The sequence below is a fragment of the Antechinus flavipes genome, chromosome 4 (assembly GCF_016432865.1).
Source record: "Antechinus flavipes isolate AdamAnt ecotype Samford, QLD, Australia chromosome 4, AdamAnt_v2, whole genome shotgun sequence".
Lineage (NCBI taxonomy): Eukaryota > Metazoa > Chordata > Mammalia > Dasyuromorphia > Dasyuridae > Antechinus > Antechinus flavipes.
In genome coordinates, this window is record NC_067401.1 from 184,863,977 (window position 1) to 184,890,319 (window position 26,343).

At 36.6% G+C, this 26,343-nt stretch overlaps 1 protein-coding gene across 8 annotated transcripts in view; it reads right to left on the minus strand.

Annotated features, from left to right (window-relative positions):
- Positions 1–1,083: 1,083 nt before the first annotated feature.
- Positions 1,084–26,343, minus strand: part of CNTROB (centrobin, centriole duplication and spindle assembly protein) — a 34,238-nt gene continuing 8,978 nt past the window's right edge. For 4 of the 8 annotated variants that reach the window (XM_051995757.1, XM_051995752.1, XM_051995754.1 and 1 more), the window contains 12 exons: positions 25,743–25,979; positions 25,066–25,212; positions 23,358–23,491; positions 22,999–23,124; positions 22,670–22,823; positions 3,433–3,700; positions 2,885–3,018; positions 2,602–2,665; positions 2,293–2,463; positions 1,983–2,118; positions 1,500–1,572; positions 1,084–1,258 (listed from right to left, as the gene is read on the minus strand). In XM_051995757.1, the coding sequence (XP_051851717.1) occupies positions 1,145–1,258; positions 1,500–1,572; positions 1,983–2,118; positions 2,293–2,463; positions 2,602–2,665; positions 2,885–3,018; positions 3,433–3,700; positions 22,670–22,823; positions 22,999–23,124; positions 23,358–23,491; positions 25,066–25,212; positions 25,743–25,979 (1,758 nt within the window). In that variant the 3' untranslated portion in view covers positions 1,084–1,144. Of the gene's footprint in view, positions 1,259–1,499; positions 1,573–1,982; positions 2,119–2,292; positions 2,464–2,601; positions 2,710–2,884; positions 3,019–3,432; positions 3,701–22,669; positions 22,824–22,998; positions 23,125–23,357; positions 23,492–25,065; positions 25,213–25,742; positions 25,980–26,343 lie in introns of those variants that run through there. The other 4 variants (XM_051995753.1, XM_051995755.1, XM_051995756.1 and 1 more) reach the window with 4 other exon arrangements.

The window sequence follows — 26,343 nt, forward strand, 5'->3', positions numbered from 1 at the left end:
TTGCAAGAAAATAAGACATGCAGATTATCTAGTAGTTAACAAAAGGAGATTTTTACTTAGGCATAGAGTAAAAGGGATCTTCAAGGATGCTCCAGCACTTTGCTTGATTAGAAAAAGCCTGTCTTGCCCTGCCTCATCTCCAACTGGAAAGGAGTCTGGTCAGGCAGGATGTGGTGATTCCTCCATTTAGAGTGAAGGGCCACAACTCCTAGTGGGTGGGCCTTAAGTGATCAGAATACTATTTTAATATGACCTGAAGCTACTAGAAACCTATACTAAGGGAGATATGGATTAAGTGGGCTAAGGCCCACTGAGCTAACTGGGTCCCAGACACAGCTTCATAGCTTATGAGAAAAAAAAAACCTGGTAGGTTTTCCTAAGACAAGGTTGAGGTTAGGACATTTAAGAGTTTTAGTAGAGCCTCAGCCTTAAAAGAATGGTCTCTTTCACCTAGTCCAACCTTAACCAATGAATGGATGTGGCCACAGTCAAACTGGGACCTGTTGAAGATGTTAGTTTAAAAATACCAATATCTCTCGCAGCATACGTGGCCATCCAGTTGTCGGGATTTATATCTGGCCAATGACCCCAGATGGATCTGAAGGAAGAAAGTGAAGCAGGTGACCTTGCACAGCCCTCCCTCACTTAAATTCAATTCACTTGCATCAGTTCCCTGATCAGGTCCTCTTTGAAGACAAAACAATAATATTCAAAGCATTTGATAAGCAGTTCAAACTCAAGAGAAGGGAAGATTTTCTCCTTTAGGAAGGAAAAATTATTTGAGGTTTTAAAAAAAAAATTCTAAAATTCAGTGTAGCATTTGTAACTAATTTGAGACAGTATTAACAACCCAACTCAGAAATATATTAAAAGTAGCTTTTAATCCCCCGCATGTCTCATTTTCTTGCAACATCAAACCTCAGCTAGGGTCCCAGGCTAATATTGCTCTCATATATTGTGATCATTTTTTAATTTATTTATTTTATGTGTGTGTGTGTGTGTAAAATTTGTGATTCTTTTAGAGAATTATATTTAATTTACCTACTTTCCCAATTCCCCAAAGATTCAGATACAACCAAGCAGTTTGTATTTAATAAAACTTTTCTTTTAAAAAATATTAAGGGCCTGGATGTAGAATATGGGGCTATCTCCAGATTCCACTTCGACTCCTAGCACTGCCTGGTGCTGGATGGCCGCTTTTCTTCCTACCCACTGGTTTCTCAGCCTTGTGAGTACTAGCGGGGCGACGAGATGAGGCCTGAGAAGGAAGCCGTGAATGAAGGAGAAAGATAAATGTCAGTTTTAGGCATTTTACACACCCTTGATCTCCCAATCACTTACTAAAAGTTAAAAGGAAATATTGGGGAAGGAGGAACCATGAGCAAACAAAACAGATCCAAGTGTCCATACCCAATAGCAGCTAAGAAATAAGGTAGAGTTGAGTTGACTGGGGCTAGCAGGAACCCTCTCAAAGTCTTTAGTTCCTATTCTTTTCTCACCTCTTTCCGGAGAACCTCTCCCAAGCGTGTATCTACATTTCTTCTGGGGATACCATCCCCTCGACCTTCAACTCTGTCACACAAAATTGAGAAGCAATGAAAAGGACATTAAACACTGGCCTAGGAAAGGATAGTTACCAGCCGCTCAGAACTGAGAAACATCTGTTATCCCAAAAGGTAAGGTAAGAGCAGGAAGGGATGACTGCAGGAGAGACAGGACAATGGAGTAAAGAAATGCTGGAAACTGAGCAGTCAGGATGATGGAATCTTGAGTGGGAGGGGCTATAAAGTAGAATGCAGAGGAGAGAAGAGAGAGAAAAGGTAAAGAACAAGCAGTGGGGAAAACTTACAGGCCTGCCTCCTTGCTTTTCCACCACTCAAGACCAAACTATTCAAGATGTGGGATGACAAAACCCCACTGTTTCTTGTCCCTCCCTGGTCCCCCATAGCCTTATCCCACCTTCCCCTATCCAATTCTTTTACCCACTATGCTCCGACCCCCTTAAGTACAGTAAAAGATCCTCAGTAGAAGGGCCACCATTGCCTCGGGGCTGGTACTGTCGAAGCAGCCGAGATAGCTCTGCCAGTTGCCGGGGAGATATTGGTCTCCCCTCTCCACCTTAGGAAAACATGATCATTATTCCAGTAACTTCTATACCTTGCCCTTCCTCCTCTTATTCCCCAAATTTTTGCATTGCTCCCATCACATTTCTCTCTGAAGAAAGTGTTTGTCTCCTCCATATTCACTCTTCCCATACTCAACCCCACTTTTTCTCCCTACTGCACCACTCACCTCTCTCTGGGGAGCAACTTTCATGGCTATAGCTTTGTGGAGGAGTTGGAGAGGGCTCAGGTATCCGGAAAAGACAGGATGCCTTGGCTAGTGGTACTTTAGTTTTGTGGACAGGTGGTGGGGGCCGTGGTAGTGGAGGGGCTTCCTCCCAAGGAGGAACTGTCAGGGTACCTGGATAAGGGATAAGATTTTCCTAATTAGGAAAAGGAAACTATCAGAGATTCCATTCTCTAGTAGGAAACACTATAACTTTGCTTAGCACCTCATTGTTTACCTTAGAAAACCAGGTTGTACATTCCCTAGACTTACCAGATTTACGGGGCAGCAGATCAATGGTGGGACTCACAAAGCTCTGGGGTACTGGTTCCAAGAACTGTGGAGAGAAAGTGGTAGAGGACCCTAGGAAAGAGGTGTAGTCTGGGGAAAGGAAAGGAAATATCAGATGGGGCTGAGTAACCTAAAACCTGGGAATGTCACCAAGAAGTTAATAGCAAAAAGAGCTAGAAACAAGGAGCAACAAGGGATCTGTAAAGAGAGTAGTAATGCCTGAATCCCTGGAGAAGAGCCCTAAAATAATCCAGGAGTCCTATACCTGGTGCAGATAGTGCTTCAGCTCTTCCAGCTGTGGAGGGGGCAAGTCTTGTTCCAGGGTCCCTTCTCCTCTGGCTCCAAGAACCTCAGGGAATGGTCGTTCTGCTCTATGATCAGGAGGAAAGCCTCCAGGGTCTGAGGGGAAAAAATTAATTACTAGCAGGAGTCAAAACTGCAATCCACCTAGAAGAAGAGGCACACTACATAACACAGTAAAAATCAAAGCTAAAGGCAGAATGGTTGTATCTTGGGAAGTTTGGAAGAGAATTAGAAAGAGAAGGCCGAGGATCATACTGCAAGACACATGGGGCCCATTAGAGAACAAATACAAAATAATTAGGAGATAAGATGAAAAAGTCTAGAAACATTATTGAGGGTAAGGAAAGAAGACAGGAAGAAAAAATTAAAATGAAAGTTGTTACAAAGGAGACTAGAACTCAGGGTTAGAAAAAGCAAATATTCAAATTCTAGAAGAAAAGAACTGGAGTCGTGGAAAGGAGACTAGAGAATTAAATAGAAGGAACTCTGGTAATGGTCATTCCACGTTACCTGAAGGTGGAGTAAGATCAGGTTTAGGCTCCAAAGGCTGAAAGTTATGCTGGCTCTGGAAATTAGGACCTAGTAGAAGGCTGAGATCAGGTGAGGGAGTACAAGGATGTGCTAGGCCTCCAGGCAGCTCCTCCCTTAGCTCCCGGTTCTGTTGCAATACTGGCTTCAGAGCCACTGCTGCAGGGGGTATACTCCAAGCCCTCCTCTCCTCTTTTTCAGGTTCTCTGGGACAGGAGGCCAAGGAATTGGGAGTACCAGGAGGAGGGATCTGTGAAGAAATGGTGAAAAGGGGAAAGAAAAGAAGAGAAGTAAAGTTAAGAGCCAACTAAAGAGGCTGGAGAAGAATCAATGAATGTGATAGCTTTTGTGAAAGTGGTCCAGGGCAATACTTTCTATACTACTCTAAAACAGAATATAGCAATTTCTTAAACTGGTCAAAGGATATTCTTTTTTCTTTAACATTCTTTTTTTTAAAATTCTGCATTCCAAATTCATTCTCTCCCTTTCTCCTATTAAGATGGAAAGCAATTAAATAGTTTATACATATACAATTGTGCAAAACTTATTTCCCTGTTAGTCATATTGTAAAAGAAAACATAATCCAAATTTAAAAAAAAAGAAAAATTTAAAAAGTAAAGAAAAAGTATGCTTTGATCATCATTCAGAATCCATCAGTTCTTTCTCTGGACATGGATAGTAGTTTTCATAAGTCCAAAGAAAAGACTTTTTTTTTTTAATTTTTCCTCAAATTTATTTTATTTGAAGAAACAAAATAAGCAAAAAGAAAAACAGAAAAGCAATACAAAACAAAATGAAATAAAGCAAAAGAGAACATTATCATGTGCCCAACAGAACATCAGGGAGGATTCAAAATATGTAACAACAAATACCAATTTAAGAAAATAGTAGAAGAAATTATATTCACAAGTGTCCGTCTTTACTTCCTTGTAAACTGTTCTTTTGTTCTCTGATGCTCACTTTATTTACTTTATTCTTTTTTACTCCTTTCATTCCACCCCCCTCCCCCCCATACCCAATCAGGTTATAGTTAAGAAAGGCTATATTTATATATACATATGTGGATATGTACATACACATACACACACACACATATGAACATACATATCTCTTTCAAGTGTAATTCTGGAGAAACTGAGGCAAGATAAAGGTTAGAAAGTTTTTAATATTTTATTTAAATTTCTGAGAGAGAGAGATAGTATGGAGACAGAACAGAATCCATTCTCCACAGCTGAGTTAGACTTACCTCTCCAAGGACCCAGCATGGAATGTGAGACTCCAGAGATTCTTTATATGGTTTTAGTGATAAAGGACAACAAAGACAGAAAAGGGCAGGCAGAGTGAGTAGTAGACATTCTGATAAGTTGGAAAGGTCTGGAATCATGATGTCTAAAATAGAAGATCTTCCCTTTAATTGAGATTAAACATTTACAGTTTACAACCTTAGAGTAGCCAGACCTAAATTATATCAGTCCTAATGGTTAGGAGGGAGAGGGGGTTTACAACCAGGGAGATTGAGGCAGAACAATTAAGAGAATTGAGGCAGAACAATTTAGGGAAACTGAGGCAGGACAATAAAAGAGAACTGTGGCACAACACAAGGATACATTTTTCAAAAGATGGACTGCAAACTATAAATGATTATTTAAAAACATGCTCTTAACCATTAATACTAAAAAGAAATACAAATTCAAAATAATTAAGTTTTATCTCATGTCCTATAAAAAGTCAAATATGACAAAAAAGGAATAATTAATGCCGGAGGACCTATGGCATACAATGATATACTGCTGATAGGACTATAAATTGATCCAATTGTTCTGGATATTAATTTGGAATTCTGCAAAAAAATTTTCTGAACTCTTTAACCAAAAAAATCTCATTGTTAGAATCTATTCCAAGGAAGCCAAAGGCAAAAGGCAAGGCTCAGTAAAAAATAGCAGCACTCTTTGTGGTACAGCAAGCAACTCATAACCAATTAATCAGAGAATTGCTAAAAAAAAACTGAGGTATATGAATAGAATGGAATACTATCAAATAGTAAGACATAATAAGAAGCAGCATGTGGTACAATAGATAGAGGGCTGGGATAAACTTCTGGGTGCAAATCCCCTGTCTCTGACACAAAACAGAGGCATGATTCCCCACCCTCTTCTTCTCCCCAACCCAAGTTATTTAATCTCTGTGTCCCAGAACTTTCTAAGGCACAGAGATCACTGAATCATATTAAAATGTAATAGGGAAATGTTTCAAAAATAAATAAAAAAATTAAAAATGTTAATGTGTGACTTTTTAAACAATGTGCATGACAATTCAATGTGGTGCAGGAGAAAGATTGGAATTCTTATTTATATATAAAAAAGAAATTGGTCTCAAATAATACTTATGTTCTTTTCTGGCCTCCTCAAGTAGCCTGTTCTCAAAGTATCCAGAGGGAAGAAAGGATTGATAGTGAATCCCTCACGTGTATTGTAATATTAAGTGGATTTATGAATTACATTATCTATCTTTAACCACAACAAACCAGACCAGTGGCTTAAAAAGATTCCTATAGAGAAACTATAGACTGAAGATAATATTAATAATGCAAGCACAAGCAAACAAAAATGGCAGCATTGGTTCTATTCTACTCTTAATAAAAGCTCTTTGTCAATGTCTAACAATGATACTCTAATTAGATCTGTCAAGAAGCTAGCCAAAAGCAAGAAACTGGAAACTGAGTGAATGCCCATTGGTTGGAGAATGGTTGAACAAGTTATGGTACATGAATCTAATGGAATATTATTATTCTATAAGAAATGATCAGGAGGATGACTTCAGAGAGACCTGGAGAGACTTACATAAACTGATGCTCAATGAAGTGAATAGAACCAAGAGAACATTGTATACAACAACAAGATTTTGTGATGATCAACTCTGATAGGCGTGGCTCTCTTCAACAATGAGATGATTCAGACCAGCTCCAATGATCTGGTGATGAAGAGAGCCATCTACACCCAGAGAGAGAACTGTGGGAACTGGGTATGGATCACCACATAGCATTTTCACTTTTTTTGTTACTGTTTGCTTGCATTTTATTTTCTTTCTATTTTTTCCAGTCTGATTTGATTTTTCTTGTGCAGCAAAATAACTGTATAAATACGTATGCACATATTGGATTTAACATATATTTCTACCATGTTTAACATATATTGCTATCTAGGGGAGGGAGTGGAGGAAAGAAAGGGAAAATTGGAACACAAGGCTTTGCAAGGATCAATGTTGAAGAATTATCCATGCATATGTTTTGAAAATAAAAAGCTTTAATAAAAAAAAAGAAGCTAGCCAAAAATAATCAAAATAATCTCAAAACTGAAATTACCAAATCAAAATAAGAATTTATCTTCACTGTCATTAAGAATGAACATTCCTTTAAATCAGTGAGGGTTTGAGCCTTGGGACTTCTTGACAGAATTCTACATTGCCTAGCCCAGAAAAAACTTCCTCTAATATGTGAATTAGCAAATATTCAATTCACACTCTTAGAAGAACAGTGAAACTTTTTTTTTTAACTATATACTCCAATGAATAAAAAAAAATTTTTTTTAGCATGCCTAAATATGTGTAAGGGAAAGAAGTCTTATTCCTCACATCAGGAAATGTTTCAATATATAAACAAGATAAATTTATAGCCTCTAATTCCTTTATGAAGCTCAGGCCAAAGTGGTTCTAACTGTGGAAAATATCAACTAGAAGCTGAAAGCAAAGAGAATGGCCAGTACCAGTAAAAATAAACAAAGCAGCATCTCAGTGATCAGAGATGGGCAAGAGACACATGAAGCCTACAAGCCTCTGTGTCCAAAGGCAGGAAAAGCAGAGGAGCTTCTGAGAAAAGGAGAGAATAGGGAACTTTGGAAAAAGGCAAAGATCAGAGTGCATTCAGAAGAGGGATTCAGAGGTTCCTAATATTCTGCTCAGAGATGCCAGAGAGGGCCCTGATGATAGTACTCAGATAGGGCTCAGAGGGCCCAGATAGTGCTGGAGCCGGAGATAATATTAAGAGGTGGAGTTAACCCAGAAACCCAAGTAACAGCCAGGACAAGACAAATAGAGCAAACCACTCTATCCAAAAGTACAGCTTGAGGCAGAACTAGCTCATAAATCCTCAATCATAAACTAAAGCTGGAAGAATGAATAAATAGCCAAAACCAAAAATTATAGCTCTAGGATAGACCAACAAGGAAGAGCAAGTAACTCAAAAAATGGAATAAAAGCTCTGGAGGAAAGAATCAGAGAAAATGGTATATCTGGCCTAAGTAACAGATGCCCTGAAAATTAGAGTTATCCAACACAAACTCCATGAAACAAAAATCGATTTTAAAACAAAATTAAAAGATTAGAAAAATGTAAGAAAATATAAAATAGCTAATAACAAAAACTGACCAACTGTTGATCAAAGGAAAGGAAAAGAAAGGTATTAATCATTGGGAGTCCTTAAAACTATGATTTTTTTTAAAAACATGAATATTATATTTCAAGAAATTATAAATGAAAATTGCCCAAATCTGCTATTTAAAGTCAAAATGAAGTAAAGATAGAAAAAACTCACTATCACCAAAGAAAGAAATAGCAACAGGAAGTGTTGGGGTTTTAAAGCAGAACCCTAAAATATTGTTAGGGTTCTAGCCAGTGTTACGAGATACCTCAAAATAATTTGTAGGCTTCAATTATCTCTAGTTCAAGAGGAAAAAATTTTATTGCTATGTTGTTAAAGCAGACTTGTTATGACACAATCTCCTTGAATTGTCTTACCTCAGTTGTTCTGCCCCAATCCTTCTGGTTGCAACACACCTTTCCCTCCTGATCATTAGAACTGATATAATTTAGAGTGGGCTATGCTAAAATTATAAACAGCAAATGTTTAATCCAGATAAGGAGAAAGATCTTCTATTTTAGTTATCATGACCTTCCATACTTATCAGAATGTGCCTCCCCCAATTCTGTCATTGTTCTTCTTGATCTCAACTTATCAGAATGTCTGATCCCTTCCCCTACCCTGTCAGAACTGGATTGATAGTCCATTCCCACTCTCATGAGGTGCTCTGACTCTGCTCTACCTCGATCTACCCCAGTCACTTAGAGCCATGTGCATATATACTTCATGGAAAGCATACATTAGTGCTCTTTGGATATACGTCTTGGGAGCAACATGCCCCCAGCCCAATCTCTCCCTCTCAAATAAAATATAAAATATTAAAAACTCTCTAATCTCTATCTTGCCTCAATTTCTCCAGCATTACAAATTAAATTCTAAAAGAGGAAGTAGCAAAGTAGTGGGGAATAAACTTAAGAGAAGTAGAAGGATTTCTAATTTTGCTGTCTGTTTAGATTATTAGGGTTTTAGGGTAATAATTTTCAGTTTATTTAGTTTCAAAGAAAGCCTCTGATTTGTTAATTCTATGAAGGCTACAGATATGCTAATAGATCAGTTGAAAAACTCTATTGATATGCTAATTTTATAGTTTACAGGTTGTTTAGAATTAGGGCTAGTCTAGTCTCAGGTCTTCTTTCAGCTCCATCAGTTAGACATCTTCCTTTCAGAGTCAGCAAGATGCCAACTTTATTTTGTAGTTAGTTATCTCCTGTCCAGAGCCAGCATAACTAAGTCCATAAAACCAATATTCCTTTGTAGTTAAAACTAATATAGTGTTCTTAAAGCAGACATCCTTGGAGTCAAAATGTATATACTTAAGACAATCTAAATGGCAAGGACAACTTGGAGTTATGGTACAGTATTCCTGAGATTACAAACACATCATTCTCCTTTCAAACAGTATTCCCGAGATAGCAATCCTTCATTCCCATCTCAAACAGTATTCCTGAGATCAGTCACACCAGAAATATCTCAAGAATGTCAGAACTAAAGTTTGTAAAGTCAAATGAAAAATATTGGCAGTAATCAAAAGAGTTCAAGTACCATGAAAGTATAGTCAGAACCCCACAAGACTGAGAAACTTTTATTATTTATGAGAGGCAATCTTGGAATACAATACTCCAAAAGACATAGATTTACAACTAAAATTAACTTACCCTGAAAAATTAAGTGAGAATAATCCTACAGATTAAGGGGAAAAAAATCTTTAAGGTAATAAAAGACTTTCCAATGTTTCTGATGAAAAGAGCTGAGTAGGAACTTTAAAATGCAAACACAAGAATCAAAAGAAATCTGGAGGATAAATTTATTCAAGGCAACTGGAAGGGGCTATATAATGATGTAATGTTAATATTATAATAGAAAAAAACTTTATCTTAAAAAAAAATACTGGTCCTGAAGATGGCCTGGTTCTATTCTGTGGGTTTTAAGAGAAGAAAGGGGTAATAGGAATTCATATGGTGTAGAAAGGAGGGGGAAATGAATTGAACTTACAAATGAAGTATAAGAAAGGAGGAAGAAGTGGGGAAAATGGGTATCATTCTCTCACCTTTAAAAGGACAAACAAGATTTGAATACTTTAGCACAGTTTTCTGTAGAAATACATCAGACTTATCAGGGAAACAGAAGGGAAAAAAGGGTGAGCTTAAGAGCAATAGTAATCCTGGAAAAGGGATAACTGTAAGCAAAACAAATTTCCTTATCCTAAAGGAAGGAATAATAAAAAAAAGAGGAAAAAAAAAGCAATAATGATACATCAAAGGGGAGCTGAAGGTCTCTATGAAGAAAGAATTTTGATGCTCTCAGTAACAATAGATGAAAGTCTTTTTTAAAAGGTTTATCACATATGTAATGACGGCACAGTGGATACTGGGCCTGGAGTCAGAAAGACTCTCATCTTCCTGAGTAACTGTGATAGGAAGTGGAAGAATATCACTATTAATGTTAAAGGTGCTACAGAGAATGCAACCAAGAGAGAAGATCTTCTTTTAGTTACAACAGGAATTCTTTTTTTTTTTTTAATTATTTTTATTATTATTTTTTTAATTTAAATTTTATTTTATTTAATAATAACTTTGTATTGACAGAATCCATGCCAGGGTAATTTTTTACAACATTATCCCTTGCACTCGCTTATGTTTCGTTTTTTCCCCTCCCTCCCTCCACCCCCCCCCCCCAAGATGGCAAGCAGTCCTATATATGTTAAATATGTTGCAGTATATCCTAGATACAATACATATTTGCAGAACCGAACAGTTCTCTACAACAGGAATTCTTGAAGAGAAAATCCAGAGACCTCACCAAGTCCAGGAATAAAAATCCAGGGAAAAAACTTTTGTTGAGAGATGTGAATCAAACTTTACAAAGGAAGATTTCAGAAACCAAGACTCTGAAGTCAGAAAAGAGAGTAACAGAATCTCAAAGTTGGAAAGGACCTTTTAGTCCAGGGTTTCTTACCCCTGAATCCATGTGTTTTTAGAAATATTTTGAAAATAAAATAAATTGAAATTATTATGGTTCTCTTAGTAATACTATATATTTTATGCACTTAAAAGCATTATTCTAAGAAGGGATCCACAGGCTTAACCAGACTGTTAAAAGAGTTCCATGACACAACAAAATTTAAAAATAGGTTGAGTACCCTGCATTATTCTACCCCATGCCTGAACAACACAGTGGAGAAGTAAAGAGAGATTGTGGATATCAAATACTATACTGTAAGGTCCAGGCTAGCTCCCTGGAGGCCTCAGGAACAGCTGGAGTCAGGATAAGTAAAAGTCCTTAGTCTTTAGGGGGAGAAGTGAAAGAGACAGACAAAACTGCCATAAGGCTCCTGGATTCTAAGTCCAAAGTCACCAACCTCTCTCCTCCTCATCCTGGGGCCAAGTGAGTCTGGCTTGTTTCACCCACCCTCTAATCCTTGCCTGTATACACTAAACACCAAACGCTGAGTAAGCACCAATAGTGAGAAAGGCCATTTTTCCAAACACATGCTAATAGAGTGATTGTCGAATAGGTAATTAGACTTAAGTGTTGGGTTATCTGATTCAAGTGCACCTTTTAAGAGTTTCGGCCCTTTTCACTATATACAATGTCAGACATTTTTTATACTTAGGTTAGTTCTGCTGACCTGTCCTTTTGTTACCTTTTTTTTTTTAAACTATATCTTATAAAGAATAACTCATTAGAAGGGAGAAGGGAAATATAGGCCATGTAATAACGTATCATATGAAATGTATTATCGTTATTTGAAGATGACAGAGTAGCAGAAATTTTTATAGGAAAAGCTAGAAAAAATCAGTGAGTTATTTGGCCAGTCCAGATCAGCATAGGGAGAGAAACTGAGAGATCTATAGACACTGGGGAAGGTAGTGGACCAGAAAGACATTGCTCCCACAGACCACAGAGGAGGTCTCAGTCTCACACAGAGGTATTATGAAGGGGAAAGGTAAACAATAACAACTTTTGGGGACCACTATCCTTTTCTGGGTTACAGATCCAAGTTGGATTAAGAAAGAACCTGCCCCTAGAAGGTCGCATTTCTAGGTAGAAGAGGTCCTTAGCAGTATACCAAGAAATGAGGAAATTCAGAAGATAATAGCAGCAGTGTAGTTCAAACCTCAAGAGCACAGCAGGATTATTCTAATATCTAGATAATCTATGGAGGATAAGAATCCCAGACCAAAGAGTCTATAATTCTGTTACTCTGAAAGTTTTCCAATTGCTGACAGAGGCTGATGAGTCCAAAAGCAGCATACTGTTGTTCAGATGAAAACCCAGGTCAGGAACTTGCAGAGTTTAAACCAGAAAAACAGCAATCAGACTTTGTCCTAGGTCAGAAATAGAAGCACTGAAAGCTGCCAGATCCCCACCCTGCCACTGAGATCTTGATCTAAAATAATACAATACTCAGTACTCCAAATAGTCTCAGGACCAGCCCAGACCTTCTATTCAGAAGTACAAAGGAACCCAACCTTAACATCAAGTTTAAAGTCAGGAAGTAGGTACTGGGCTTATATCCCAAAGAAATACTAAAGAAGGGAAAGGTTCCTGTATGTGCCAAAATGCTTGTGGCAGCCCTGTTTGTAGTGGCTAGAAACTAGAAAATGAATGGATGTCCATCAATTGGAGAATGGTTGGGTAAATTGTGGCATATGAATGTTATGGAATATTATTGTTCTGTAAGGAATGACCAGCAGGATGAATACAGAGAGGCTTGGAGAGACTTACATGAACTAATGCTAAGGGAAATGAGCAGAACCAGGAGATCATTATACATTTCAACAACGATACTATATGAGGATGTATTTTGATGGAAGTGGATTTCTTCAACAAAGAGAAGATCTAACTCAGTTCCAATTGATCAATGATGGACAGAAGCAGCTACACTCAGAGAAGGAACACTGGGAAATGAGTGTAAACTGTTTGCATTTTTGTTTTTCTTCCCAGGCTATTTTTACCTTCTGAATCCAATTCTCCCTGTGCAACAAGAGAACTGTTTGGTTCTGCACACATATATTGTATCTAGGCTATACTGTAACCTATTTAACATGTAGACAGCTTGCCATCTAGGGGAGAGGGTGGAGGGAAGGAAGGGAAAAGTCGGAACAGAAGTGAGAGCAAGGGATAATGTAAAAAATTATCCAGATATATGTTCTGTCAATAAAAAGTTACACTTAAAAAAAAAAAGTCAGGAAGTAGGAAGAATGAGCAAACAAACATCAACAAAAAAAGAGAGAATCCAACCAGAAGGTAATATAATGGTGGCAGGAAATCTCAAGACACAAATGCAGAAAAGAATGACAACAGCATCTATAAGCAAAGCCCTGGGGAAAAAAAAAAAATACAACTTGAGCAGACAATTCAACTAAAATTCCAGGAAGAGATAAAGCAAAAAAAAAAAAAAAAAAAAAAAATTAATGTTAAAATGTTTTACTAAATTTAATGAGAACATGAGGGGAAAATTGGAAAAACAAATGAGTGCTATGGAAAAAGAACTGGAAAGAGAATTACTAACCTGATAAAGGACATACAAAAACCTTGTCCAGGCAACAAACTCTCTGAAAATTAGGATGGACCAAAAAGAAGCCCATGATTCCATGAGACAACAATTTTCAAATTTCAAACAAAGTCAAAAGACTTAGAAGGAGAAAATGTAACATTTTAATAGTAAAAACAACTGACCTGAAAAACAGATGGAGGAAAAAAAATTTAAGAATATTTGCCATTCACAGACCCACACTTAACACCGTACACCAAGATAAAATAAAAATGGTCTACCAAACATTTAAAGAATAATTAACTCCAATGCTAAATAAACTATTTGAAAAAATAGGGATTGAAGGAGTCCTACCAAACTCCTTTTATGACACAAACATGGTACTGATACCTAAACCAGGTAGGCTGAAAACAGAGAAAGAAAATTATAGACCAATCTCCCTAATGAATAATTGATGCTAAAATCTTAAATAAAATATTAGCAAAAAAATTACAGAAAATCATCCCTAGGATAATACACTATGACCAAGTAGGATTTATACCAGGAATGCAGGGCTGGTTCAATATTAGGAAAACTATTAGCATAATTGACTACATCAATAACCAAACAAACAAAAACCATATGATCATCTCAATAGATGCAGAAAAAGCATTTGATAAAATCCAACATCCATTCCTAATAAAAACACTTGAGAGCATAGGAATAAATGGACTTTTCCTTAAAATAGTCAGGAGCATATATTTAAAACCATCAGTAAGCATCATATGCAATGGGGAAAAACTGGAACCTTTCCCAGTAAGATCTGGAGTGAAGCAAGGTTGCCCACTATCACCATTATTATTTAATATCGTATTAGAAACACTAGCCTCGGCAATAAGAGTCGAGAAAGATATTAAAGGAATTAGAGTAGGCAATGAGGAAACCAAACTATCACTCTTTGCAGATGATATGATGGTATACCTAGAGAACCCCAGAGATTCTACTAAAAAGCTATTAGAAATAATTCATAATTTTAGCAAAGTATCTGGCTACAAAATAAATCCCCATAAATCCTCAGCATTTTTATACATCACCAACAAAATCCAACAGCAAGAGATACAAAGAGAAATTCCATTCAAAATAACTGTTGATACCATAAAATATTTGGGAATCCATCTACCAAAGGAAAGTCAGGAATTATATGAGCAAAATTATAAAAAAATCTCCACACAAATAAAGTCAGACTTAAATAATTGGAAAAATATTAAGTGCTCTTGGATCGGCCGAGCGAACATAATAAAGATGACAATACTCCCTAAACTAATCTATTTATTTAGTGCTATACCAATCAGACTTCCAAGAAAATATTTTAATGATCTAGAAAAAATAATAACAAAATTCATATGGAACAATAAAAAGCTGAGAATCTCAAAGGGAATTAATGAAAAAAAAAATCAAATGAAGGTGGCCTAGCTGTACCTGATCTAAAATTATATTATAAAGCAGCAGTCACCAAAACCATTTGGTATTGGCTAAGAAATAGATTAGTGGATCAGTGGAAAAGGTTAGGTTCACAAGACAGAATAGTCAACTATAGCAATCTAGTGTTTGACAAACCCAAAGACCCTAACTTCTGGGATAAGAATTCATTATTTGATAAAAACTGCTGGGATAATTGGAAATTAGTATGGCAGAAATTAGGCATGGACCCACACTTAACACCATATACCAAGATAAGATCAAAATGGGCCCATGACCTAGGCATAAAGAACGAGATTATAAAAAAATTAGAGGAACATAGGATAGTTTATCTCTCAGACTTGTGGAAGAGAAAGAAATTTGTGACCAAAGATGAACTAGAGACCATTACTGATCACAAAATAGAAAAATTTGATTACATCAAATTAAAAAGCCTTTGTACAAATAAAACTAATGCAAACAAGATTAGAAGGGAAGCAACAAACTGGGAAAACATCTTCACAGTTAAAGGTTCTGATAAAGGCCTCATTTCCAAAATATATAGAGAACTGACTCAAATTTATATTCTCCAATTGATAAATGGTCAAAGGATATGAACAGACAATTTTCAGAGGATGAAATTGAAACTATTACCACTCATATGAAAGAGTGTTCCAAATCATTATTGATCAGAGAAATGCAAATTAAGACAACTCTGAGATACCGCTACACACCTATCAGATTGGCTAAGATGACAGGAAAAAATAATGATGAATGTTGGAGGGGATGCGGGAAAACTGGGACACTAATGCACTGTTGGTGGAGTTGTGAACGAATCCAACCATTCTGGAGAGCAATCTGGAATTATGCCCAAAAAGTTATCAAATTGTGCATACCCTTTGATCCAGTAGTGTTTCTATTGGGCTTATATCCCAAAGAAATACTAAAGAAGGGAAAGGGACCTGTATGTGCCAAAATGTTTGCAGCAGCCCTGTTTGTAGTGGCTAGAAACTGGAAAATGAATGGATGCTCATCAATGGAAGAATGGCTGGGTAAACTGTGGTATATGAATGTTATGGAATATTATTGTTCTGTAAGAAATGACCAGCAGGATGAATACAGAGAGGACTGGCGAGACTTACACAACTGATGCTAAGTTAAATGAGCAGAACCAGGAAATCATTATACACTTCGACAACAATATTGTATAAGGACATATTCTGATGGAAGTGGATTTCTTTGACAAAGAGACCTAACTGAGTTTCAATTGATAAATGATGGACAGAAGCAGCTACACCCAAAGAAAGAACACTGGGAAACGAATGTGAACTATCTGCATTTTTGTTTTTCTTCCTGGGTTATTGATACCTTCTGAATCCAATTCTCCCTGTGCAACAAGAGAACTGTTCGTTTCTACAAACATATATTATATCTAGGATATACTGAAACATATCTAACATATATAGGACTGCTTGCCTTCTAGGGGAGGGGGTGGAGGGAGGGAGGGGAAAAATCAGAACAGAAACGAGTGCAAGGGATAATGTTGTAAAAAAATTACCCTGGCATGGATTCTGTCAATATAAAGTAATTATTAAATAAAAATTAAAAAAAAATAAAATCAAAATGGGTTCGTGATTTAGGCATAAAGAATGAGATTATACAGAGAAATGCAAATTAATTCAACTCTGAGATACCACTACACAGCTGTCAGATTGGCTAGAGTGACAGGGAAAGATAATGCGAAATGTTGGAGGGGATGTGGGAAAACAGGGACACTGATACATTGTTGGTGGAATTGTGAACACATCCAGCCATTCTGGAGAGCAATTTGGAACTATGCTCAAAAAGTTATCAAACTGCACACCCTTTGATCCAGCAGTGTTACTACTGGACTTATACCCCAAAGAGATACTAAAGAAGGGAAAGGGACCTGTATGTGCCAAAATGTTTGTGGCAGCCCTGTTTGTAGTGGCTAGAAGCTGGAAAATGAATGGATGCCCATCAATTGGAGAATGGTTGAATAAGTTGTGGTATATGAATGTTATGGAATATTATTGTTCAGTAAGGAATGACCAGCAGGATGAATACAGAAAGGACTGGCAAGACTTACATAAACTGATGCTAAGTGAAATGAGCAGAACCAGATCATTATATACCTCAACAACAATACTGTTTGAGGATATATTCTGATGGAAGTGGATCTCTTCGATAAAGAGAGCTAATTCAGTTTCAATTGATCAAGGATGGACAGAAGCAGCTACACCCAAAGAAAGAACACTGGGAAATGAATATAAACTGCTTGCATTTTTGTTTTTCTTCCCAGGTTATTTATACCTTCTGAATCCAATTCTCCCTGTGCAACAAGAAAACTGTTCGGTTCTGCACACATATATTGTATCTAGGATATACTGTAACCTAGTCAACATGTAAAGGACTGCTTGCCATCTGGGGGAGGGGGTGGAAGGAGGGAGGTGAAAAATCGGAACAGAAGTGAGCGCAAGGGATAATGTTGTAAAAAATTACCTTGGCATGGGTTCTGTCAATAAAAAGTTATTAATTAAAAAAAAGAATGAGATTATAAATAAATTAGAGGAATATAGGATAGTTTACCTTTCAGACTTGTGGAGGAGGAAGGAATTTGTGACTAAAGAAGAACTAGAGATCATTACTCATATGAAAGAGTGTTCCAAATCACTATTGATCAGAGAAATGCAAATTAAGACAACTCTGAGATACCGCTACACACCTGTCAGATTGGCTAAGATGACAGGAAAAGACAATAACAAATGTTGGAGGGGATGCAGGAAAACTGGGACACTAATGCATTGTTGGTAGAATGGATCCAACCATTCTGGAGAGCAATTTGGAATTATTCTCAAAAAGTTATCAAATTATGCATACCCTTTGATCCAGCAGTGTTACTACTGGGCTTATATCCCAAAGAAATACTAAAAAGAAGGGAAAGGGACCTGTATGTGCCAAAATGTTTGTAGCAGCCCTGTTTGTAGTGGCTAGAAACTGGAAAATTAATGGATGCCCATCAATTGGAGAATGGCTGGGTAAATTGTGGTATATGAATGTTATGGAATATTATTGTTCGGTAAGAAATGACCAGCAGGATGAATACAGAGAGGACTGGCGAGACTTACATGAACTGATGCTATGTGAAATGAGCAGAACCAGGAGATTATTATACATTTCAACAATGTATTCTGATGGAAGTGGATTTCTTTGACAAAGAGACCTAACTGAGTTTCAATTGGTAAATGATGGACAGAAGTAGCTACACCCAAAGAAAGAACACTGGGAAACGAATGTGAACTATCTGCATTTTTGTTTTTCTTCCCGGGTTATTTTTACCTTCTGAATCCAATTCTCCCTGTGCAACAAGAGAACTGTTCAGTTCTGCAAACATATATTGTATCTAGGATATACTGTAACATATCTAACATATTTAGGACTGCTTACCATCTAGGGGAGGGGTTAGCGGGAGGGAGGGGAAAATCGGAACAGAAATGAGTGCAAGGGATAATGTTGTAAAAAAATTACCCTGGCATGGATTCTGTCAATATAAAGTTATTAATAAAATAAAATAAAATATAAAAAAAAAAAAAAAGACATAATCAGCAGGATGAATACACAGAGGCTTGGAGAGACTTACATGAACTGATACTAAGTGAAATGAGCAGAACCAGGAGATCATTATACGCTTCAGCAACAATACTGTATAAGGATATATTCTGATGGAAGTGGATATCTTCGACAAAGAGAAGATCCAATTCAATTCCAATTGATTAATGATAGACAGAATCAGCTACAACCAGAAAAGGAACACTGGGAAACGAATGTAGACTACTTACATTTTTGTTTCTTTCCCCAGGTTATTTTTACGTTCTGAATCCAACTGTTCTTGTGCAACAAGAGAATTGTACGGATCTGAACACATATATTGTATCTAAGATATACTTTAACATGTTTAACATGTATGAGACTGCCTGCCATCTAGAGGAGGTAAAGGGAGGAAAGGGAAAAGTTGAAACAGAAGTGAGTGTAAGGGATAATGTTGAAAAATTACCCATGCATATGTTCTGTCAATAAAAAGCTATAATAATAATAAAAGAATATTTGCCATTAGCCAAACAAAAGATCAGACATTCTATTTCAAGAAATGTTAAAAAGAAAACTGTCCAGATCTCTTAAACCCAGACAACAAAGTTAAAGAATCTACCATCACTTCTTGAAAATCCAAAATGAAAACTTCCAACAATATTATTGCCAAAATCTTGAATTTCTAAGGTCAAAGGAAAAAAATAAAAGCAGACAGAAAGAATTCAAGTACCAAAGAGCCCTAGTCAGGATCAAACATAATTTAGCAGGCATTTCTATAAAGGAGCAGAGAATATGGAATATTCCAAAAGGCAAAGGATATAGGCTTGCAGCCAAGAAAAACTTATCCAGCAAAACTGGGTATAATGCTACAAGGGAAAAAAATTGATCTTTTAAGAAATAAGAGGAATTCCAAGCAGTCTTTTTTTTAAAAGGACTTCCTACCAAATACTGAAAAACCTACTAGACTTCTAAAAAAGCTGTAACTTACACTCAAGAATTCTTAATGCAAAGACCTGAGCTTAATAGATACTCTGAAGTTCAAACACAAGAATTAAGAAACATAAAAAGGTAAACATAAATGAACAACAATAAGCAACTAAACAAGAATAAACTACTTAATTCAAATATAGGAAGATGATACAAGTGGCCCACCTAAACCCTAACACATCATCTTGGGGTTCTATTTATATCTTAATGATCTTAAGAGAAGAATGGAAGGAGAATAAGAGAGGAATACATTACAAATGAGGGAAAGGAAGGTTAGGGAAAATTAACTCACATAATCAGGGAAATAGGAAGGAAAGGAGATGGGGAATTAAAGAGAAGATAGACTAAAGAAGGGTACAGTTCTAAGAAAAACAAACTCTAAGAATATACAGAAATATTTTACCTACGTGAGATGGCAAAGAATGAAAATCTGATGTGTTGTCTATCAATTGGGGAACAGCTACTGTGTATAAATGTGATGGAATTTGTGCCATAAGAAATGATTAAAGTCCTAGAGAAACCTAGAATGACTTATATGAACTGAAAGGGGGTCAAAGGAACAGAATTAAAAGGATAATTTGTAGAATGACCAACAATATGGTCTAGCAAACAACTTTGAAAGCACCAGGAATTCTTCTTAGAATTATGACCAAAACAATTTCAGAGGATTAATAATGAAACATACTTCCCTCTCCTGATACAGAGATGAAGGACCCAAGAATGCAGAATGAAACAATTTGTGTGTGGGTGTGTGTGTGGCCAATTTGGAAATTTGTTTTTAATTACATATGTTTGTAAAGAGTTTCATTTTTCTTTTGTCTTCAACTGAGAGAAGTGCCTGAGCTAGGATAAGAAGGCAGATTTTTGCTGACTGAAAAAAAAAAGAATTATGGCAAAAATGTGTTACAAATGAATGTCATATCAGTTTGGTCCAGTGTTCTAGCATGAAAAAATCTTTTTGAGTTTGATAAATCCAAAGACTCCCAGCTTCTGGGATAAGTACTCACTATTCAACAAAAACTGCTGAGGAAATTGGAAAATAGTATGGCAGAAACTAGGCATCGACTAACATCTCATACCCTATATCAGGAAATGGGTTCATGATTTCGACATAAAGGATGACAACTATAAGCAAATTAGGAGAACAAGGGATAGTCTTGCTCTCAGATTTGTGGAAAAGGAAAGAATTTATGGCCAAAGAACAACTAGAGAACATTATAAAATGGATAACTTTTATTATATTAAATTTAAAAGGTTTTATACAAACAAAACTAATGCAGCCAAGATTAGAGGGGAAGAAAAAATTTTTATAGTCAGCATTTTTGATAAAGGTCTCATTTCTAAAATATATACAGAATTGACTCATATTTATACGATACAAGCCATTTTCCGATTGATAAATGGTCAAAGGATATGAACAGACAATTTTCAAACAAATAAATTAAAGCCATTTCTAGTCAAATGCATTTTTTCATTTAAAGCACTTTGAAAAAATGCTCTAAATCACTACTGATAAGAGAAATGCAACTTAAGACAACTCTGAAATACCACTACACACCTCTCATTGACAAAATGACAGGTTTCCTAAGATTGATCCAATTTTTAATTTCTTTTTTCTGTTATATAATAAATAAACTCTGTTAATCACTCCTTTATCTCTGACCAATGAAGAATCAATGACCTGATTTGACTGGCAAGAACTGACCTTGCTCATTGAATTATTATACTCTGAAGTTTTGAACCTTAGATAGTTTCCCTTTTTTTTTGACTTAAAATCAAAGTGGAAAATGTCAAAGCTAATACATACACTTCAACTTCAGTTTTGACCAACTAGTTCCTCGAGCTTCCTGATAAAGAAATTCTTTTCTTTCCCCTCTGTATTTGTTCTTTGTACCTTCTCCTCTTGCTTTCCATAACATTCCACTGCTTATATATTCATATTCTATATAAGGATATTGAAACTGATGATCACTTTGTGTTCAGTGAAGACTACGTTCTTGGTTGTAATGATTACAGTTAACTATGCCTTCGATAATCAATGGATCCTTAGATAATTTTTATTTCACTAATTAAATATACATTTTTTGCACAGGAATAGTATGACTGACATTATCAAATGTATTAAAATTTACATTGTCTACAAAATTCTCCATATCTAACAGTTTCAAAATTTTATCAAAAAAGAAATATGGTTTGAATTTGGTGCTAGAAGACAGTTCTTAGACAGTAAGGAGATCAATTCAGTTAATATTAAAAGAAATCAATTCAGGCTATTCACTGGAAGGTTAAGAATGAAACTGAAGTTTAAATACTCTAGCCCAGGGGTCCTCAAACTACGACCCGTGGACCAGATGCAGCAGCTGAGGACATTTATCCCCCTTACTCAGGGCTATGAAGTTTCTTTATTTAAAGGCCCACAAAACAAAGTTTTTGTTTTTACTATAGTCCGGCCCTCCAGTCTGAGGGACAGTGAACTGGCCCCCTATTTAAAAAGTTTGAAGACCCTTGCGTCTAGTCACATAATGAGAAAACAGAACTCAGATGCTAGGAAAGACTGAAGGCAAAGGCAAAGGGAAAAAAAGCAGAGGATAAAATAGACAGTGTCATGGAAACATGAACATGAACTTTGAAAGACTTTGAGAGATAGTGGAAGATAGAAGGGCTATGTTATAGTCCATGGAGTCAGGAAGAATTGGATGTGAATGAATGAATGAACAACAACAACTGGCACAATGTGTTCTTGATAAAGCTTTACTGACTCTGTGATCACTACTACTTTTTCTAGCTAGAAATCCAAGTAAAGTTCATTGGCCTCTAACTGATATTCTTTTCATTTTTTGAAAATCAGGACTACATTTGTCTTTCTCCAATCCCGTGTCTATTGCCAAAGATCAGTGACAATGACTCAGTAATTCTATCTACCAGTTTTGGGTTTTTGTTTTAATTTTAGTACGATTAAAGATATAGGTCACTGGGGTCAAGTGACTAGAATTTATAAGGGCATATAGGTATTCTTTAACTATCTCTCTCAGTCTTAGAAATTAACTCCCTATTAGCCACTTTTGTTCTATATTTTTAAATACTAAGATCACTCTCCTTGGAAGAAATGAGCAACTCTGCTTTTTCTCTGACATCAGTTATAACCATATCTATTCTGAAAATCAAATTCTATTCCCCAAAATAGCTTCAAAATACTTGTCTCATTAGCCTTAATATTTTTTATCTGAATCCAAGTGATCTCAGCTCACTGTGCATGTCCAAAAGACAAGACCTACCTGAGAAGGGGCTGTGGTACTGAGCAACTGGTGTGCCTCATCCCAATGAGCCCGAAGCATGGACTGGAACCTTTCTACCAGCTCTACCCGCTGTTCTTCTAGCTGCCTGTGTACCATACGTAATTCCCGTACTCGGGCCTGCTCATGAGCCAATCTAGGAAAATGAGAGGAAAAGGGATTTAAGGCTAGACTCTTGAGTTCCTTGGGAGAATGGGGTGATGAGACAAATTAGGACTTAGGAAATCTGAAGCTTAAAATTTGAGAGAAGCAGAATTCTGGGGCACCTAAAAGTCAGAAGAGAAGTTTGAGGAGGTTCTCAAAGCCAGCACCTGAGTTCATAGTCTTGAGCCACCTGCTGATGCCGATCTTCTCGCTCTGACAACTCCCCCTGGAGCTGATCCAACTGATTAGACAGTTCCCGTTGATGCTGCTCAGTTAACTCCTGTAACTGCTTCCTAATAACAATAAAATTCCAAATAATTAGTTATAAAAACAACTTTTATGGAATACTATAAGTTTCTAATTTCTAAGGAGGTAAGACCCAGAAATGAAAGAGGCCTGAGTCTGGGAATGAAAAGAGAAAAACAAGAAAAAAATCAGAAAAAGAAAAAAGCTAGCTTGCCCATAAACACAGGGCAGGAGTGGGAGACTGCTAACAAAGAACAAAACTGCGGACCATCCCTGATACCTGTGTTGTTCCCGAAGACTGCTCACTTGCCGAAGGCTGCTCTCTTGCACCTGGGCTAGTCTTTCAGTTACTCTCTGCTCTAGCAAAATAGCAAGCTCTGACTCCATTTGTACTCGCTGGGCTTCAAACCGGGCCTGGTAATGAGGATATGCAGAGGATACTCAGGCTGGCCTAGGAAGCTAGGGTACAGTCTCTGCTCCTTATTGAGGTTTAAAGAGGCCAGAGGCAGAACATAAAACAAATCTTAATTTATGTTTCTCTGTGTGTACACACACACACACACACACACACACACACACTCTATTCACAAGCATAAGGAAAGAAAAGCAAAGAGTTTCTTTCAATCAAGATGTCACCTTCTTCTTACATGTCTATGAATTAATCATCTTTCAAAAGTTGAAACCAAATTATTCTTTTAAATGAGAAAGACTAACCACCTTCTAAATTTACCTAACTTGAGAAAGCAGACACATTGATCTACAACAGTTCATGGTAGAGTTATAAATTAATAACACCAATTTGGAAAGCAAATTAGGACAACACCCAAAAAGTTACTAAACTGGGCATACCCTTTGACCCAAAATACAACAATTAGACCTATATTACAAGAAAATCAAAGAAAAAGGAAAAGAATCTGTGTCCAAAAATATTTATAGCAGCTCTTTTTATGATGCAAAGAACTAGAAACTAAGAAGTGGGAGTCCCTATCAATTGGAGAATGGCTGAACAAATTATGGTATGTAAACATAATGGATTATTATTATACAATAAGGAATTAATAAAGAGATAATTTTTGAGAAACTTGGGAAGACTTGAGCAGAAGAATAATTTAAAATATTAACATTAACACTGTAGAAACAAATTTGAAACACTTAACTGATCAACACAATGATCAATTATGATTCCAGATAAGCAACAATGAAGATTATAGCCTACCGTACTGACAGACAGAATGAGGCACATTTTGGATACAGTCAACATGGGCATGTGTTTTGCTTAATTATGAGTTTTTTTTGTAACAAGGGTTTTGCTTTTCATTCTTCACTGAGGGGAGTGAGAAAGAAAGAAATGCTACTATGTATGTGTATGTGTGTGTGTGTGTGTGTGTAATTTAACTATTAAAATTGAAAAAAAAATTGAATTAAAAAATAAGTCTACAAGGAATGAAATACGCATAAACTTATTAACAGATAACATACTAAAACTATGATTTAGACTTGCATAAAGGTACATACTTTACTGCGTAATTACTTCCAATTCTAATAAATTGAACATTAAATATCTACTTTTGTGGCAAGCCCTCAAGACTCCCATGGGATGGGAGTACCAGATCATGTTACTTGTCTCCTAAGGAACTAATTGATTATTTCAAGATTGAGAAAGGAATATGGTAAGTTTATATATTACCAACTCATTTATTTAACTAAAATGAAGAATACATTTTGCAAAATGCCAGGCTGGATGAATCAAAAGTTGGGAGTTGCTGGGAGAAATAGCAACAGCTTCTGACATGCAACACTGACACAATGATGCCCTCAAGTGAAATATATTTGGAGGAAAAGTAAGTAGTATGTGTATTAGTTCTACAACATTGGCAATGTAGTAGAAATATACACTTAGCAACTGAAAATCAGTTGTTTTTTGATCTTGGATAAACCTTTCTCAACTAGAGAAAAAGTCAATAAATTACAATACTCTAACCCCTAACCTGCACCAAGCTGGTTTCCAGCTGTAAAGCATCTCTTTCTCGCCGTACTGTGTCCAATTCCTCTTCTAACCTCTGCACATCAGACTGAACCGATGATAGGAGTTGCTGAGCTTCTCGGGCTGCTTGTATGTCCCGCTGGGAGTTTGCCTGAGGAGAAAGGAAAATCCAAAGACTTTATATTCTCTTCAGAGCATATTGGACAAGTAGTGGACAGGTAGATGGCACAATGAATAAACCACTAGTTTTGGAGTCAGGAGGACCTGAGTTCTGCCTCAAGACACACTTCCTAGCTGTGTGAAGCTGGGCAAGTCACAATCCCAATTGCCTTGCAAAAAATTAATAAACAAACAAACCAAAGGCTATTTTTCTGTCCCCACTCTAACCTCTATACTCTGTGCTCTGCTTCTAAATCTCCTAACTCATGCTTCACCCCTCTTTCTTAAACCAAACTACTATACATCACTAACTCCCCTTAGCAATTTGTTCATCCTGATAAAACCGTACCCTCATAGCCTTGTCTTCTACATTCCTTCCATCATTTGCCACCACCTTCTTAATAAACTCAAGTTTCTGTACTCAGTCTCTTTGCCTTTTCTTTCCTCATTTATGTATAACTTTCTGCTCATTCTCCTCTCTCTATCCTAGGCTTCAGGCCAATGCTTCTCTCCTACCCTTACCTGTTCCCTCTCCAGTTGGATCCGGCCCTCTTCTTGTAGACTTTTACAGCGTTCTTCAAGCTGATGTTCACGCTGGGTCCAGGCCTGATGCTTTTCCTCCAAGGCAGCTTGGAGTGCTTCTAGTTCTCTGTGCTGATTTAGCTGCTCTGCCCGTGCCTCATCCCGCTCCTCCTGTAGAGTCCGACACCGTTGCTGTTCCCGCTCTAAGCTACGAGCTAAAGCTTGTCGAGCTTCTTTCTATAGCCGCAACAGGCAACCAAGTTAATTACAAGATAACTACCAAGGCCCCTAGAGAATCAACTAAAAAACTATTAGAAGCAATCCACAACTTCAGCAAAGTTGCAGGATATAAAATAAATCCACATAAATCATCAGCATTCTTATACATCACTAACAAAATCCAACAGCAAGAGATACAAAAAGAAATTTCATTTAAAATAACTGTCGATAGTATCTGCCAAGGGAAAGTCAAAAACTATATAAGTAAAATTACAAAACACTTCCCATACAAATAAAGTCAGATCTAAGCAACTGGAAAAATATCAAGTGCTCATGGATAAGTCAAGTGAATATAATAATGACGACAATACTCTCTAAACTA